The 19,497-nt window shown below is 41.3% G+C and overlaps 1 protein-coding gene across 1 annotated transcript in view; it reads left to right on the plus strand.

Annotated features, from left to right (window-relative positions):
- The window catches only part of nell2a (neural EGFL like 2a), a 95,883-nt gene that overhangs the window by 32,814 nt on the left and 43,572 nt on the right, over positions 1-19,497 (plus strand). The window contains exon 13 of the mRNA XM_055057408.1: positions 14,669-14,794. Within this exon, the coding sequence (XP_054913383.1) occupies positions 14,669-14,794 (126 nt within the window). The remainder of the gene's footprint in view (positions 1-14,668; positions 14,795-19,497) is intronic.

The raw sequence follows: 19,497 nt of genomic DNA on the forward strand, positions 1-19,497 counted from the left end.
AATATCAAGGTGGAAGAAAAATGATTCAAGCATTTGTAATGGAACAGGTTTTTTTTTTTTTTTTTTACCCTTTTCCACAGTCCAAGTGACACGTTGTTGCCCTGGCCTTAATATTTGTGCCACTTAATTTTTCATCTTGCAGAGATTGCATCATTGTCAGCATAAGCAGTGATGCATGTTTACTGCATTTGTTTGCTGGTTCTATAGAAGCGTGTACATGAGAAGCAGTTTTGAAGGTGCAGTACTTGAAGAATGTTGAAGACTTTAAGTACTTATACGGCCAACGATGCAGAACTACGGAGAGCGTGGAAAAGAGGCGAAGAAGCGTGTGCAAGTAGGTCAGGATGGGTGGAGCGATGTGTCAAGTGTGACGTGTGATGAAAGGAGATCAGAAAGAATGACAGGAAAGGTGTATAAGACAGTAGTGAGACCATGATGCAGTGCAGTTCAGAGACAGTGCCAAGGAGGAGGCAGAGCTGAAGGTCGCAGAGGTCAAGACGTTGGAAGTTCTCCTGGAGTGTGACGAGGGTGGATAGGATGAGGAACGGGTACATCAGAGGGACATCTCACGGTAGATGCTTTGGAGATGAAGTCAGAGAAGTCAGAGTGAGATGACTTGGACATGGGAAGAAGAAACGGTAGATGGATTTCCATTACAAATGCGCGTAGAACGTTTTCGATCTGATATCGACAAAACACAGTTTGAAAATTGTGCTGTTTCCATTAAATAGGAAGCGCAATTAAAATCAAGTGTGAAGAAGTCTGCTGACCTGACTTTTCGTCAGTCATCAGAGGAGACATCAGGCATTTTATAATGACCAGCTCCTCATACTTGGAAGCAGCTTTTAGGGAAAATTGACATTAGCGATTATACATGGATGTGGTGAAAGAGGAAATTAGTTGGTGTGAGAGTATGGAAGACGCAGGACTAAATGTGACGACTTTTGAAGAGAAAAGCCAAAAGAGAAGAAGAAGAAGGCAAGAATACGCAGCCTTGTATTGTAAAAATTTTAACTTTTCTCTGATTGCCTTTTAAATGCCTTTTAAATTACCCAGCTGAAAATAATAATAACAATAAAACACCTCCTCCACCCCTCAATGAACAGGTCACTTGGTGCTGATGGCGGGTTCAAATACTCGTGCATGGAACCAAATTCCTCCTCTGTCGTCTTTGTGGAGTCTTACCCGCCACATCATTAAAGATAATAACTATATCACCATGCTGTCCTGCAGTTTAAAATGTAGCTGCCGTCCTTGTGCGTCTCGAGCATTAATGAGCGAACGAGGCTTCTTCAAAGTAACTCTCGTTCTACCTCTCCTGACCCTGAGAGCTGCCGTGTCGACGCGCGGCCTGCTTGATCTTCTCTTTTCGTGGCGTGTGCTGTTATGGAGCATCTGTTAGCAGGCGAACGTCTCTGGCTATTTTGTTAGCAGCAGTTCAGACACTCCCTGCAGGATCTGCTCTGTCAGCTCTATCAAGATGAGGCTCCTGCATTAATCAGACCGTGGAGGGATTTCGCTGCTGCTGTGCGGACGCTAAATCTAAGATGCAGTCATTCGGAGGTTCAGCTAATCACATTATTTTACTGATAGGGCTATTTTCCCAGGTGGTTGGCTTTAGGGAATCTGCTTTGGCGCAAAACTGTCTGATGTAAATGTTTGGGAAGAAAACCTGTGGGTGTTAGAGTTTTAATCAGACAGAAAATGAACACATAATTTAGTCTTAACAGTGCGTAGCCATGGTCGCACTGAAAAAAATTGTTTTCTCTGAGTCAAGATAATTAATATTACCATTGGGTACGTATTCCGTTGAGATAAATGTGGAATGTTAATTACAAGTGCTAGTCAATACATCATTCTTTATAAGTCATTCAGGTCTTCAGATATAGATAAATATATTTGTTTTACATGCTCAGCCCAGACTGACTAAAGAGATATGAATTAATGGATTGCCTCCATTTCACAAACATTTAATGAATGAAAGAAATAAATCACTAATATACTCATATATTGAACGTGTACCTGTACCTCTTACCGCACTTAACAATAGACGAGTCAATTAGTAGCCCGGCCTGACTGAAATTAAAGCTGCACTATGTCACTTTCATAAAAAAACAAACATTTTTTTCATTGTTTTGTGTCAGTATGGTGTAGAACTAATCTGTGAAAAAATTGTTTTTCTGCTGCTGCTTTATCCCAGTGCGATCTTGAAACAGCCAATCAGAGGCAGGAGAGTTTTAGACTTTAAAAATCTCCTTAATCGTTTACAAAGTTAAAGATCATCAGAATCAAACCTATTAACTATTCCGAGAGTCAGAACTAAACATGGTGAAGCAGCTTTTCGTTTTTATGCTCCAACACTCTGCAATAGGCTTCCTGCTCATTGTAAGAATGCCCTACCTTGAGTTTATTTAAAACAAGGTTAAAAACCTTCTTATTTGAAGCTGCCTATTCTTAAAATGCTTTAATTCTATTCATTCACTGTATTTAAAAATTTGAATGTATACTGTGTCTTTTTTTAAACTGCTTGAGATTTTATTATTATTATTACTATCTTCTTGTATGTTGTTTTTAACGTTCTTGTACAAGGAGTTTGAATTGTCTTTGGCTGGAAGGTGCTATATAAATATAGTGCTATGCTCTAGCTAGCATTAACGATAAATTGTTTCTCTACCATCAGCACATTTAGCAGTGAGTGAATGAGGTTGATTGACAGCCTTAAGACCCTCCTCCTGGTTCTGATTGGTTGTTTTTGGCCAGTAATAGTAATTGTTTTCACAGATTATCTGTCTCATAACAAACTGTCACGACATGGTGACAACTTTAACAAATATGGAGAAAACATTTTTTATTAAAGTTATGTACTGCAGCATGAATAAAACATAATGACACAGCATTTCTTTTTTAGAAGTTTGGATTGCTTTATGTGTATTTTGCATGTCGCCTATGACTGTTGCTAATGGGGAGAGACATTTCTGTAATCTGAAACTAATAGAAAAAAAATTAAGCAACCCACTTGCATACACTATGCAGACTGTTGTATGTAAAACTCATGAGCAGTAAACATTGTGCTAGCTATCAGTATTGACCCAAAGAAAGCAGGGACGTTGCAAGCCTTCAGTTGTTATGAAAATGCTGGATGCATCAAAACTGTATTGTACTGTATTGTATTGTATCATAACTGAATCTTTTTAAGAACGTCTTTTCCAACACCTTCAGCGCACCATCGCAACAGTGCTTCACCACAATGCTGTTTTACAACCATTTTAGTTTATATAAGGAGTTCAGCAGATGTGCAGTTCCACCAGGTGTTTGCTAATTGTTGCTACCGCTAGTCTGGAGGAGCTCGGCTGGAGACTGCAGCTCCAAGGAGCTGCTTTGGGGGAAATAGGCAGCACATTGTACGAGCAGGTTTTAAGGCACCCCTGAATGGGTTCCTCGAATATGCATGAATGTATCAAAGCAACACTCCAGCGATTATTTTGATAACGAAATAACATTATAGCATGATGCAAAGCTCCAAAACGTTGATTCTGCGTAATATCCTCCAGCTCCTTTTAAACATTGTTTCTATTGTGCTCTTGAATTTCTTTAGATTAGATCTGGTGCTTTTTTTTCTCTCTCTTTTTTTATACATTTTTGACTACTTCATGTTGTTTCACCGTTGTTCTGCAGGTCTGGTAGTAATCAGGCCTTAGTCTGGCTAATACATTTCAATGAATTTGTCCAAATGCTGGTGAATGTTGATTAATTCATCAAGGGGTAGATTACTTTTTTTCACAAAAAACTAGGTGAATTCATCTGTTGTACTTATTCAGGGTAAATTTGTCCAATATCAAAATTTTTTCAATTATCTACCAATATGTATACGTGTGAAAATAGAAAAATCTGTAAGCAGGCAAACAACTTTTCACAGCACTGTATTTGTTTCAGTGCATCTGTGTTTGTCTGTGTCTTCCTCATCTATGCTGAACTTGGGTTTTGCTGGAGGTTTCTTTCTGCTGAAGGGAACTTGCTCTTCTTCTCTTGTTGCCAAAGGCTTGTTACAGATGAAAGCGAGTAGTTAAGTGCAGATTCAGTAATGTTTTCCTTTTTTTATACAATCACCTGATTCTTCCTGATTTGAGTTATATTGGAATAAATTGGGTTGAATCAAAAGGATTTCGGGTGAACTGGGTTGTTTGCTATAGAAATAAACTTAGCTTGAGAACGTTGTCTCAGAAAAGGCTGTCTCATTTGTTACATGTCCAGCAGATCTCTCCAAATCCACTGAAAGCCCTCAGAAAATGTGCATGTTTTCTTTTCCCTTTCATTCCCGCCTCTCCTTGAACATTTTCCGAGCTTCCTTGTTGTTGAAATAAGGACGGAGGAGCCCGTCTCATTACCTGTGGGAAAGTAAGTACGAGCAAGTAGACCTGTGCCTCCGACACCAACACTTCAGATCCGGACTATTCATCTCAAGAGCAGCCTGGCTGCCTCTATAAAATTGGATTGCAGTGTTTGTGGTGAGCCTTTGCATCAGAGACTTCACAGAGAATCCTGAAATGGACTCAATTTGCTGATGGAGTTCTTTCAAAAGCAATAGATTATTATTTTTTTTGTCTCTCTCTGTAACTCACTTGCTCAATGATTGCGTGTGTGGGCGTGTGTAGGTGTGTGTGCGTGTGTGTGTGCGTGTGCGCGCACCCTGTGAGGAGAATAAAAGGAGTCTTGTCAAAATCATTGAGAATCCTGCAGGTGGAAGAGCAAAATGCTTCTTCTGCTGTAATTGATAAACTGTTTTGTGGCTGCAAGAGATGCACAAAAAGATGAGTAATGTGCTCTGCTGTCAGTGCTGGAGTTGCACTGGTGGCGATGTCTGCGAGATGAGCCGGAAAGGTCCAACTCGGAGGCAATTTTCAGTATCGCACGGTTGCGGTGCAGAGATATTACGGAGCAATCAGACAAAGAAGGCTGATCGTGTTTTATGTACACACGCAAACACGCGCGCTCGCCACACTGTCAGACGGGAACACAATCATCACAGAAAGCCGAGACAGATACTAGCTCTTTGAAACCTTCCTGGGTCAGAGATGTGCTCAAAATAGCTGATGAGATCACTTCTGTGTAAATTTTTCATAGACACAGCAGTAGGGAACACTCAGGGGGATACTGGCCCTGCCTTTATGCAGCTCTGTGTGTGTGCTGCGCGTGTGTGTGCAGGTGCACGTTTGTGTTTCTCGTACTGCAAAAAAAAAGCCCGGTTTTTCCGCTCCATACCATTTCATTTTCGGCTCGCAGTTAGACCGAAGGCCTATTCTGCTCCGCGCTTCTGCGAGCGTCTGGGACAGAATAAGGCAGGGAAGCGAGCAGCGGAGAAGTGACAGACTGTGTGATTGTTTGTAAATTGAACCATCAGTGTGGTTCAATGTGTTGAGATAATTCCATTATTCATCTCCGCATTGTTGAGGACCGCGAGCGAAGACATCTCCCATTGTTGTTTTGGTTTCGAAATGCCCTACTTTAGAGTATCCCTGTCAGAGATGCTCATAAGTGCCCGCTTGTTTTTACTGCGCTCATGCAGGAAATAAAAACAATGCTCTGCAAGATGGATAAAAATGTATTATTTTGATGCACAGCATATTTAGAGTGGGCTATTTTTTGAAGCAGACAGTCATGATGTTGGATGTAAGCAGTATAATGTGCCACACATCGAAACTGATGTCACAAAAATGCATGTATGCATTGTAAAATGTCTGATTTCGTAATGCACAAAAAAGCTAGTTTATTAGAGGGGGACAAAATGTCAGAAATTTGCAGAACTGGTTGCAGAACTGTGCTCATCCTGACCGTGATGAAGAACTTTTTGGTACAATTTCACTTTTCTTAAGTTTGCATTTGTCTTCCACTGGAGTGAATCTGATTAACCTGATTATAGTTGAGCTGTCCTATTGGAGAAAGGTGATCTACCACTAATCTACTTTCTCTAATCATAACTATATTCTCTGTCTGTGTCGCTGCAAACATAAAAATACGGGGTTTTTTTATTATATGAGCGTAAATAAGGATGTGGAGAGTCCAAATAATTAGGCATTTTGATGGGAAAGGTCATAAATGCACCACCACTCCCCAAACTCAGATAGCAATAACAACTGCGAGGCAGGGAGTTTGTGTTATCACCTGAAAGACTTGACTGCTTTGTGCGCAGTGTGCGGGTCTGTTTGTGTATGTGCACAGACAAGTCCGATTGCTGCTGTTTTCTTTTAAATGTCACAAGGTGGCAGCAGGTTAATTGGCAGTGTCTGAAGCGCTCAGTTCCCCCGGCAAACCTCAATCACTGCCAGGATGAGTGTGGAGCCGCTGGGCTTCCCACCTGCTAGAGGCCAGACTGGTTTCACCTCTGTGACCCAACTGAAATGTCACCCAAAAAAAACACTCTTTCCTTCCTTCATCGGCACGGTGGCGTCTGCTGTAAATAACCAGCAATACCACAAGGCTGGTTCTGTTTGTACACTGGATCGTTTGTTTTTGCGTTAGGCTCTGGCTCAGCTTTATTTTGTTTAAATCTAAACACTTGCAACCCACCTAGAGACCTCTCCTCCATTCTTTATTTGAGAATGTGGGGTTAGCTTTGGGAATAAACTTTTACCAAAGCTTCAGATGCACCCATCTGTTTCTCTCTGAGTGATACTGATAGTTGGTTTTGTTTGAGATCCGACCTGCCAGTTGAGAAAGGAAAAGATGGGAGAGAAACAACGTTGGCACAAAGTTTCATAGCCGCTAGCATAATCGCCTCAAATGTAAAGCTTCTGAGAGAGGAGCCGTCACGGAGAAATGATCAGCCAATCAGAGCTGGGATTTGTTCTAACTGTGGAGCTAAAGTGGCTAGCAAGGAAATTTTACTTTACCAAACCTGGCCTGCCAATTCCCGGTATTCATACCATTGGTGGTTTTATTTAAACAAAACGGTTAAGAGAAACAGGGTAGAAGTTCACAAATTCTGCTTTGAAAAGTGAGGCATTTATTTTGAGAAAAAGCCAGCGGGTCTCCTGAGGTGGGCAGAAGGACAAAGAGTATTAACTCAAAGGTCACACTTGAAAGATTAGTTCTCCTTATAATAGGTCAATTTACATATCTATCTATCTATCTATCTATCTATCTATCTATCTATCTATCTATCTATCTATCTATCTATCTATCTATCTATCTATCTATCTATCTATCTATCTATCTATCTATCTATCTATCTATCTATCTATCTATCTATCTATCTATCTATCTATCTATCTATCTATCTATCTATCATCTATCTATCTATCTATCTATCTATCTATCTATCTATCTATCTATCTATCTATCTATCTATCTATCTATCTATCTATCTATCTATCTATCTATCTATCTATCTGTCTGTCTGTCTGTCTGTCTGTCTGTCTGTCTGTCTGTCTGTCTGTCTATATATATAGATATATATATATACAGTTAGCCATATGTTCTGGCTATGTCATGGTATTTAAAGCTAATTAGGAGAACATACATTGTCTTAGTCTATTAAAAAGGACATTTGATGTTTCCTGGATGCTTAGCCTGCATGTAAACCACAGCAGGTGACGACAAACATCCCATTAAAAGCACAAACAAGTACAGAAGCCCATAACTAAAATATAATAAAACACAGCGACGGATGAAAGAAAGCAAACATGTCGTTACACATGCAACCCCCCCTCCCCCGTCATCAGCCTTCCGAAGAGCTCTGATTGTTGTTTGTGCTCGTCCTTCCCGATTGTTCAGGCGTCCAGCCAGCAGGCCGCGTCAGACAATGACAAGTGATGGATGATGATGCTCCATCGATTGAAACATTTCCCAGATTAATGAGAGGCCTGATGGAAAGCAAAAGCCCATTCGCGCCTGCTGCTCGTAAACAAGGCAGTCGGGATCTTTTGGGTTCTCTCCCTCCCCCGGCCGCCTTGTTTGAGTCGGGTCTAAATTGAAGACTGCTGAGTGAAGGTTTAATACGACGTTATGTATCGGCACACGCTTTAAAAAAGCAGTGGATGTTAGCGATGAAATATTCAGGAGTGTTTTTACATTGATTGGCATGTGGACATGTCTTTAAACACTCTGACAAGTGCGATAAAAAGCTCTTTGCTGCAATTTAACCAACAAACGCAACCCCGTTCCCACGTCAACGTTCCCATATTTGATGCTCATTGTTCTGCGTCCGGCGGTAGCAACTTAACTGTCCTCAAAAGTCCCAGTGTTTTACTCTGCTATGCAGAAAACCGCACACTCTGCTCTTGTTTCTGTTTAATGGGATTCCCTTTGTCACAATTGGCTGCTGCTCAGTTCCAACAAACACGATGTTAAGCATCTGTGCACAGTTGGCAAGTTGAAAACATGTCTATTTAAATCTGTAGCGCTGGAATTGTCTGACGTTTAAATATGGAAAGGGAGTAGAATATTTTAAAAAAATATTTGTATATCCAGGCTTTATTCTCTAAGTTTCCCATCCATCCGTCCCAGAATCCTGTTGGCTCGTGTTTTGGCGGTTGTTCAGAAAAAGACAATATAAGCTACTTTATTTCATTTACACAGACACCTGTTTGAGTGTTTTTTTTTTTAAGAAAAAAAAAATAACAGCAGTCAAACACTGTGACCTATAAGATTAAAACAGCTCCACCCCCGGGTCATTTAATTTTCCGTCCAACGCTTTAGTGTTTTTTTTTTTTAAACTCAGCTTAAAAGACACATCCTGCAGTGAAACTTGCATTATCGCACTCTGCAAACCTTTGTAAATTTACACATACAGAAGGTCAGTCTGACAACTCCACTTTATACTCTCAAGGCTTAAATTAAAAAAAAAGTAACATTTTATAAGCAGTGGTTTAGGGGATTTAATGCAAGCACTGAAATCTATAGCTCTGCTTGACTTTGCGCTGTGATTGAAATAAGAAGGACAAAAAAGACGCCTTGTCTCTCTCTACTCAGCTAAAACAAAATACATTTCCAAAATCCCAAAATGGCAGCCTCTCTCTGTCTCTCTCTCTCTCTCTCTCACTCTTTGTCTCTAAAGCCAATAACATTTTTGAATATATCTGCATTTCCCAAAATGGCAGCTACACTTCTATGTGCGATCTAATTACACCCCGACTAAACAAAAAGAAGCAAAGCCTGGCGATCCTCTGGCACCATTCAGACATCCAAAGGGACCAAGACCAACAGTGGAGATAAATTGTTTGGCCAGTCTGGGCAGCTTTTTGTCTCTCTGCTCTTTTCTCTGACTCCTAAATCTGTGGACATGAGGGAGAATTATTGGAATATTTGGGCAAGCCCTGTCCCTCCAGCATTTAGTGGAAAACAATCTGCTTGAGGACGTGAGCGGGTAAAGGAAGGGATTTATCAGAAGAAAAAAAGAAAAAAAAACCCAAAAAACAGATAAGGAAGGAAAGAGAGCACGAGAGGGAGGCTGGTGGTAGTGGAAATGGCACAGATTTCGGTGTCATTGTGGGACGTCCAAAGGCAACGGAAGTGTTATCTCCTTACTCCCAGACCTCGGTGTTACTGCAGACATGGAGAGCGAGGACGGTTGCTACAGAACGCGCATGCCATGCATGCAAAGAGGGATAAGCTACAAGCTCCTATTTATACAGTTGCAGGATCGCTTGAATGAGCAATAGTGGGGATAATAAAATGTCAACACAGGAACTGTTAGGACGATAGCAGCCGAGCATTAAATGCATGTGCGCCCAGCCGCCGCTCCAGGCACTTAGATCAGTCATCGAGATCTTTATTGGTTTTCGGTTTCGTCTTTAATTTCCACGTGTTTTTATTTTGTCAGTGAAGTCGAGAAAGAACGTTTTATGACGTCGATAACTGATGTATTTGATTTTTTTTGTTTTGCTTTCACATTTAAGCATAAGGCAAGCCATTAATGGATGTTGTAAATGTTATTAAACTACTTGAAAATCCTCCTCTTGGCATAGCAAAGTATGATGATGTACAATAACTCGCAAAAATATCCGAAACAATTGAACTTTTCCAGTAGCCTGGCTCTGTATATGTTCAAAGTTTTGGAGATATAAGCACGTAAGTCGCTCTTCAAATGATAGTAAAACTAGTTTTCATCATAAGTCGTGTCTTTCCAGATTGTTGTGGTGAAATACTGAGTGCTTTGTGGGCCAGAAAACTAACACAACTTTAATGCAATCTCATATCGTGGTGGCAGGAACATGCTTTGGAAGTTTTTCTCCAGCAGAAAACAGGATGCTGATGATGGTTGACAGATGAACGAATGGAGGAAACTGTAAAGACTAGAAAAGCTAGACAGAGAGAGAGAGAAAGAGAGAGAGAGAGGTTCAACTTTCTCCTTCCATTTCACAATTACTTGCATTTACTTTTCTGTTTTCTGTAAAGAGATTATGCCTTTCATTGTCTTTTTGTATGTGTGGGTTTTCTTTCTACCTGGCTGCAAAGCAAATTTCCCTACAGGGAGGATAACAAAGTGATACTGATACTGAATAATTCAAAATTTGTGGTTGTAAACGTGACAAATCTGAAAACGTTCAAGGGGAATAAGTAATTTCTCAAGGCGCTGTATAATGCAAAGCAATTCCTCCTACTCGGATATGACCGTGATTGATTCACTTGTTATTCAGGAAGGTGCTGAGGTGAAGAAACAGAAAGAACACAGCCATTATCCCGCCATCCATCCATGGGCGGCAACAGGGTGACCCGCGAGCGCTCCGTTTAGGGATGAGAGCCGCCGCTGACTCGGCCGACCCTCTCTGCTTGGCACATCACGTGTGTCCGTGTGACAGGCCAATCAAGAAAATGGAGCGCGTTAATAGAGATGGAGATGGTTGCTCTCCCCGATGCGCTGGTGCAGCGCCCCCTCATCATCTCACCTCCTAATAAACTGCTTTAATAGACGTAAGTCCTGTCAGCAGGGGCTGGATGGATGGGTGGGCTTAATGGCCTCTAAATCAATGTCGAACAATCTATGACTAAACAGTTCCATGTGGCCTTTTCTTACGGATACCTGTGTGAGGAACCTGCCCTATTTTCTATTCACACTAACAATCTAAAGCCCTTTTTTTCTTTTCTTTTTTGCAATAAATCTTAATAACCCACTCATTTACAGTCTGTTTGTAGGGAATGCATCCGGTCCCCACAGCGAAACAATGTGCTAGCAGGGTTCTGCTATGCTGTGCAAATCCTGAGAAACTGTTTGGCCAAAACATGCCACTGGGAAGCTTAATTCAGTTGTCCTTAAAATCCCTTCTGGAGAAAACCTCCATAAAGGGTCTGAAGTTGTTCTCCTGGCTTTTCTCTTTGTGAATCCCCTCTCTGAGCCACTCACTCAGCCAAGCAGGTTGTCATCAGTCAATGCAAAATGCCCTGAACACAGTGAAACACAGCCGTAGCTGCATCATTTTGTTGGGGACGATAGTAGCCCGATATTCTAGAGTAACTAAACCTCAAATCGGCTGGTTCTGGAGATAAACTGTATAAAGTGGTCCCTGAAGGTTCTATTTTTTGTGTGTGTTTTGTTATTATTATACAGATTTGCTTAATTCTGCAATATTTGACCTAAACCTGTGCTGGCGCTGCCCTGTTTGGGTTGAATGTTGGCTACAACGTTGAAGCTCGTTTGACGTTTACATCACAGCCACATGTTCGGGTATAAAACCGTCCCACTCAGACACGCCTCTGTGGCATGTCGGGAGTGACAGGCCTGACCATTAATCGACAGCGTTTCAGCTTTCCGCATGTGTGATTCATTTGGAAGTGAATGGGTTTCCTCTGCTCTGACTGCAGGTGGTTTGCCACAGGAAGTGGGAGGGGCTTACTGCAGAGTGATCTGCGCTTCACGTGTCGTCACTAAAGACTTCTGTAAAACAGGAAAAAAATCACAGGATTTGTCGCTTATTGCTTTAAAAAAGGTTTTAAGAATGGTCTGAGAGCTTCTTAAATTTACTGAAAACGTTGCTAAGTTGGCAGCAGTGCTTTCCTTTGTCCTGACCACAGCCCCGCATTCGGCCACGCCCCTCTGTCTCTCTTGGCTCCGCCCACTTTGGTGTAGTTTTTAAATGACTGTCTCAGGGCGGGGTTATGCTTTCAAAGCAGAATCTCTGCTAAAGGATTTCTTGACCTAAAGTTGTTCTCCTATTTACCGTCCCAAACATTCCCAGGCTGTTTTTAGATTCATTTCAGAACAGCCAGTCCACACAGTGAAACATGGCAGTGGCAGAATCATTCTGAGGGGACAAATTTTGACAAAGCGGTTCGATATCTCAACTGAAGGATGTCTGTAGGGAAAACCAGAACTCTGATTTGCTTTTTCATACTTTTTTTTTCTCAGTTATTTACGCTCAGGCACATACTTTACAACCTCTCCACACTGACTCTGTCTATCACAACCTCAGTCTTTCTTTCTCTCCCCTTTCCGTCTCCGCTCACCCCTCAACCACCCTCCATGTTTCTGCTTCATGACGAGACGTTCCCTCACCCGCATGGCCGTCTGCTGCTTACTCTCCGTCAGCTTTACTTTTTAATCTCTCTACGTCCCTGTTTTATTTTACTTTATCTCTTTGTCAAAGCAAGTGACAATTTTAATTAACCCCCCCTCATTCATGAAGTGAAGGACACATGTACTTCAATAGTTTGCCTGCAATTGTCCGCCTGCGTCACTTATCAATGAGACTGCTGAATAGCTGGAGGCAGCGCGTCTTGATGGCGCCGTGAAAGAGGACATGAATGCCACCGTCGTTGGGAGGTGTCGGGCTCTTAGCTCGCGGGGCGGTGGGTGGTTCTCTACCCAAGGACATGGAAGCAGAGAGAATGCCAATGCAAATCAATTGAAATGCAGTTTCAAGAGCTCTTCACGAAAGCATCTGCCACCGAACGTACTCAGCGGTGAACGTCCTCTTGTGCTCTCAGAGACACTGAATACTGTGAATGAATAATAAATTGCTAACGTCAAGGATGGCGGCGCTCGTCTCACAGAAAAGTCCCTGCGTTTAACCCGTGCTATGAGGCCTCAGAGCGCATTAAAGCGGGCTGGGTTTAGTCAGCCTGACCTGTATTTACATGGGATTGCGTTTGATTGCATCACATCATCAAGATTGTTTTATTTGGCCTGGCAGCGTTATGAGTTTAGGTTTGGCTTGCGGTTTAGGAACCGAGAATAGCTGTTGCTAAGGAAACATGGATTCCAAATATGAAGTCCTGATTGGGAAGAAATAAATCAAGGAAATCTAATAAAAGATATTCCTCAATCTGCTCTGATCAAGTTTTAATAACTACGCTGCAGAGAAGGGTTTACGTAAGTCTGTTACATAAACAACGCTGAGGTGGAGCTGCTATGGTCACATGTGAGGTCGTTTTTGTTTTGTAGAGCAAAGACAAAGCAACACCAACGAATTCCTGTTCTGGACTCTTGGATTTGCATTGAATAACCGACTAAAAGAGAGAAGAGATTAATTCAAGGCCGTGCCATTTTTTGGGACGCGTGCAGTTATGGGTAACAAGAGAATGAATTCCGATGAGACTTTACTTGAAAGGAATCTGTGCAGATCAACGGGAATTCTTATTTTTTTAAAGCAGAAAAGAAGCTAAAAGTTGGAACAAAAAAGGCGTGCGGGACGGGTTGGAGTTTTTTATTAAATAAAAGAATGCGTGTGTCTTTTTAAACTGTTTTTGCTAATAGAGAGCATGACTTCTGCACATCCAAAGAGAAAGTCCCTTTAATCAACATTTCAACCCTTGAGTTGCCTCCTAGCCTGCTCATCAGAATGTGAGTCTCAGTTCTTATTCATGGTCTAGAAGCACCATGAGTGATCTGTGCAACTAGACTGGAGCTCTATAAATCTGGTTCTTAATCATCTCCCTTTATTTTCATTTGACCAATCATTTGACATTTGTAGACCTACTGGATTCAGCGGGTCCAAAATGCACTAAAAGTACACTTTTTATTGTTTTTAACTGCAACAGTAGAATAATATGGAAGTATTTTTGTAGAAAATGACTCGTTTTCAACTTTCGCAGAATTTATCTCGACAGTAATTTGCTCTATTGTTGCAGATTCTATTTCTGATTTTTGAAGATAAATCACTTCAAGCAAAGATAACTTGAGTAAATACAATTTTTAGTTTGCAAATTCACTTTTCTGTTTACAGCAGAAAAGCGAAATATGCTAAAAGCTAGATGATGTTGCTTGCTGGGCCAGGAGAGGAGCTGCCGTTGGATGTCGAGGGTTTCTCTCGCATCACATTGAAGATGGAGTGGTGTAACTTTAAGTGCTCAGCACCCATCTCACGGCCCATCTACATGTCGACCTCTGTCTTCCTCTCATGGAGACAAATGGTCTTCTGTTATTGGTTCTGCAGGAGGCTATAGGACCCCCAGGATCCCGGAAACATCTCCTTCTCGCAATGCTCAAAATAGATCAGATGTAACAGGTGTCGTGACAGGAAGGCTGTTTTAAATACGTGTCCTTGATGCATTGCTGACAACTGTTTGCATTTGCAGCAAAGCCACATTTGACAACATGGGAAATCACAGTTTGCTCAGTCTAATTATTGTAGCCTTGATGTTTCATTTTGGTTTTTAAATCAGTTAGGATACAGCACGGTTTACGTCTGTCCTAAACATATTACTCTCTCTCTCACTCTCTCTTTTAATCCTTTAGATATTGATGAGTGTGCTGAAGGGAAACATTACTGCAGAGAGAACACCATGTGCGTTAACACCCCTGGTTCCTTCATGTGCATCTGCCACACGGGCTACATCAGGATCGACGACTACTCCTGCACAGGTGAGCGCCTCCTCTGGCCTTCTGACAAACTGCATTCAGGATGAGTTGGCTCTATTTGTGGACTTTAATATTGTCAAGCAGATGCACCAGCCAATCGTCCTGATATGTAGAATAGAATAAAAACAACCTGTTTGGAGCGCAAAGGGGGAATTCAGGTGTAACAGCAGCACAAGGTATAAAGTTTGATATAAAAAAAGTTCTTAAAGTGTTGAAAGCAACATGTAAAAATAAGGTTAACAATAACAATGAGTAGTGAAATGATATACTGTGAAAGACTATAAAAGAACATACTGTGCATTTATTACAAACAAAAATGTTAACATACAAGGGACATGCAGCTGAGTCAGATCACTTCTTCAATATATTTATTTTTATTAATTAAAATATTCAAAAAGAAGGACTCAAGAGTTTTCAACAAAAATCAGAGGAAGGTTTGGGACATATTTTTTTAATGCATGAATTCTTTAGTTTTATTTATTTAAATTGACCAACCCTGCAGCTTTTAGTCCTGTCTTTGTGCCTATAAGAACGAGGAAAAGCAAATCGGTCAAAATCGGCTGCAGTAGATCAGAAGTCAAAGAAAAGCAAAGATCAATATTTACCGTTAAAGACCTACTTGGTGCATTTCTGTATTCGATTTAAAGCTATCCGATTATACACTTCAAAATAACCTTATTATCGTTGTAGAAGGGAAGATCTTTTTCACGCAGCATGGATCACTTTTGTGTTGACGTCCTTTTTCAAAGTGCCTGCTGGAGAACAACACGAGAGAGTAAGAGAACAAGCAGAGACTGTGACATGGCAATCATTTTACGACAAGCTGACATCCACCGTATGACCCAACGTGTGCTAAAACAACGCCGCCCTCTTTCAACGCTGAACTTTTTTTTTTCCTTTAGCTTCATTCTCATATGTCCAACTTCAATTTTTTTTTTCAAAGACTAGTTTATAGTTGATGAGGATACTGATTCTGTTGCCTTGAGAAAAAAAAAAATCCCCAGTCGAGTCCAGGCCGCTTTGAACATGACAGACCATCCTCACTTTAAGCCTGGGTTTGTGCATTTTTGCGTGTGACACAGAAACAGAAAGCCGGTATAAACCTCAGCAGCGGGACGACGAGTGGAGACGGCTAAACCAGCTTGCTTTTCATCAGACATGAAACCAGACTCTAGTTCAACTACTCTGTCGATAATTCACACCTAATTTTTTTCAGGTTAAGTTGAAGGTGAGCCAAGCTGTTGAAATGCCTTGTTGGATGTTTCCCTCGGTTATTCACGAGACAAACAGACCCATGTTACACGTTCACATTCTAAAGAGAGAGACTCACCTGGTATAAAGTACATTTTTTGGTGCTGGAATTACACTGAAAAATAAATTTGTTTAATCAAAGCGTCTCATGAACATGCGTGCCTGTACTCCATCTTAATAATAACATAATTATTATCATCGCTTCCACAGAGTACTGGAGAACATAGGCAGGTCTCCATGGTCTTGTCAGACGCTGCAGATTTCCATCAACAAGCTTTAGCGGAACTGTCGTATTTTATTGTTGGTAGTCTAAAAAAAAGTCTCCGTTCAACGTTAGCGCATGATTGACTCAGAGTTCCCTTTTCAACTGGGCTCTTTCTGAACTGGCATGACTAGAATAGGGTTATTATGTGTTACCTCAGTATTCTGCCTGGCAAAGCTGTGCAAACTGATCTGAATATTTGCAGAGATTTATTGTGAATCATTTGGAAGCTGCTGGCAACATATAAAATCAGCTGTTTGTAAGGGCAGAAAGTCACACAAATAAGCAATGCCAGGATTAGAAAGCAGTTGGGTTTTCATGTCCTCCCAAATTCAAACTAGAAAAAAGAAATAAATGCTGTAGAAACTCATGTCAGCTAAGTATCTTCAAAGTGTCATTGTGGACGGTGATGCTGCAGGCATTAATTATCCCTGGTAGCAGTCAGTTTTTCGACAGACTTAAAAAGGCCTCTGACTGAAGCCTGAATTACGAACCCAAATATCAGGACTTGGGTCTGTAGTTCAAGTATTAGTTGCACGTTTGAGATGCTGAATGACTGCTCCCATTTGTGAAAACAATACCTTGTTGCCACGGTTATGCGTCATAACCCAACTATCCCAAAGTGAAAAATGTGCAAGCAAAAATCCTTCCGGCTGCACAATATCCAACACCAGAGGGGGATGATTGCCCCAAAACAGCAATTCTTCAACCAACACAATTCTGAACAAAAGTGTACAAAAAGCACAAATCAGAACAAATATGCAATAAATGCAAAGTTCATGTAAAGTTAAATCTGTAAATAATAATATTAAAAAAAAGGTCTGAGTCAGCATTCTTTGCGTGACGTAAAGAATGCTGGGGAGGGAGGATGACATCGTCACAATGTCATCCTCCCCCGACGCGCTCCCAGCCCTGCAGCTCCGTTCGCTCCTGTGCAGCTGTTTGCAGCTTGTGAAACACATCGCTAAGTAGCTCCCTGTGTGAATCATCTCCGAGGAGGGCGGCGACACGCTGCGTTTCCTCCGTGCCTGTAATTCAGGAAGCAATTTACACCGATGCAAGTCTAACTCGGCGGCGGCGCGGCGAGGGAACCTTCCTGTGCTCGGCGCTGGATGATTCAGGGCCGCAGAACTTCCCTGCTGGTGCATTTGGAGTCCAAATTATGGCTGCTACACTAAACAAAAACAGCAAAACAGTGCAAAAGAGGAAAAAACCAGGGCCTTGTTTGAAGAGTTTTTCTGCTTGGGTTTCAGTGGAAATCAGACAATAAAGAAGTTAGAAATGCAAACAGATCTTTTACTCAAATAATACATTCTTTGGCTGCGTTTGGTTCTTGTGAGGTATTTAATTAGTGAGTCGTATTCAGGCGGGCGCCGGGCCTTATTCCATTTCACTCACCTTGTTTTCTCAGCTCTCTTTTTTTCAGGGGCTCTGGGCGAGGTCTATTGTTCTACTCATTTGTCTTTCTTTCCCTGTGTGCTTCCTCTCGAAATCCACAATGAAGATTAATTCTCCCAGAACCCGGGGGATTAAACTGTGCCACTACATTTTATATATTTTTCCATTAACAAGGCCCGTGAAACACACAGCGACGTGTCGCTTTATAAAAGTCATTTTTTTTGTGTTTAAAGCCAGGGCTTTTTTGTGAAAACTTGATGTAATTACTTTTCTCATCCCTGCCTCGGTGAAATTGTTGTTGTGATGTTCCAGCTGGTTTATTGAACTGAGCTCTCCCACCAACACAGCACTGCAACCTCTCTTCTGAGACATCATTAGAGCGATGCATTATGGGGGAAAATTAAAACAAACAAACAAAACAAAAACAACAAAAAAAAAACACAATGCCTTGGGAAAGTATTCATACCCTTTGAACTATTGATCCCTTTCATCACTTTCCACAGAGCGAACAAGAAAAAATATGGCTTCCTGAAAGGAACTGAGAATATACAGCATAGCAAATCCTGACATGTTGGTATGCATCAAGAAGCATCTTGAGTTTTCACTGCATGAAATGGGCAATGCGGCGTTTTTTAAAGCAGCAAACACCACCGCTTTTCCTGACACACGCCTTTATGCAGAGTGTTGCGTCACCGCCATAATCCTGCTGCTGGTAATTGACACCAGAAATAGAAGCGTGCCGTAGCAATAAAACACCTGCCTGTGTTGGAAGAGTCCAGGGGGAACAGTGATTCCTCTAATTTGCCCGCAGATAAAATATTACAACAGGAGGGAAACATTAAACCGCCGCCCCCTCCAGAAGCTATCGACACCGCGCATTCGCGTGATTTACAAAAGCCTTTTATCATCTGCAACGACTTCCACCAATTAACAAACAGCCGACTCGGCAGAAACGGCGCTTGCAGTATTGACTGCCGTTTCTCCACGTGTGCTAAGAGTGTTGCAAGTGGGCCAGTCGCCCGAAGTGAGGAGAATTAAGTCGACCCCAGCTCATTTTATTGGTGAATGTTTGTACGTAGAATAGTTGTAAAGGATTGATCTGCACATCGAAGGCATGGAGCCCTGCTTTTTATGGACCTGGTGCACTTATTTAAGTGGTGTAGTTTGATAGATATTTAGATAGCTATCTAGACACATAGATGCTTAACTAGCTACCTTTGTATCTAGATAGCTAGATACATAGATAGGCTAATAACTAGCTAGTTATAAAGCTAGGTAGCTCTATAGCTACCTAGCTTTGGCAAGTTATATCTATAGAACTAGCTATAGCTAGCAAGATACATAGCTAGCTAGAACTCTATGAAAGCTTTCATAGAGATAGCTCTATGAAAGGTAGCTAGCTGGGTTAGGGTTATCTCTATCACCTAAGTATAGGTTATAGTATAGGTTAGTATAGGTGTAACGGGTAATAGATACAGATGAAATTCTTGCTAACATATGTTTTGTAATTACCGTGTGATGAATGGTTTTTGGCGCCCCCTACTGGTTGCCTATAAATAGAAAGGTAAACCGTAAATTCCACGCAGTCTGTTCAGCGCTCTAATGTGGTAAGTCACCAAATCCAGTTCTTTTCTGAACAGTCATAGTGGGTGTGCTCAAAGACTGACCTGGAGTTTTATTACAGTATGCGGAGAGCTGGTGGACTAGTAGTGGAGCTCACTGTGCTAATTTGTGTTTACCATTTATTACAGGTAATTATGTTATATTATTTATTAGTAATTTATTTTGTCAGTTA

Source organism: Poeciliopsis prolifica, unplaced genomic scaffold (genome assembly GCF_027474105.1).
Source record: "Poeciliopsis prolifica strain line A6 unplaced genomic scaffold, Auburn_PproV2 SCAFFOLD001, whole genome shotgun sequence".
Taxonomy (NCBI): domain Eukaryota; kingdom Metazoa; phylum Chordata; class Actinopteri; order Cyprinodontiformes; family Poeciliidae; genus Poeciliopsis; species Poeciliopsis prolifica.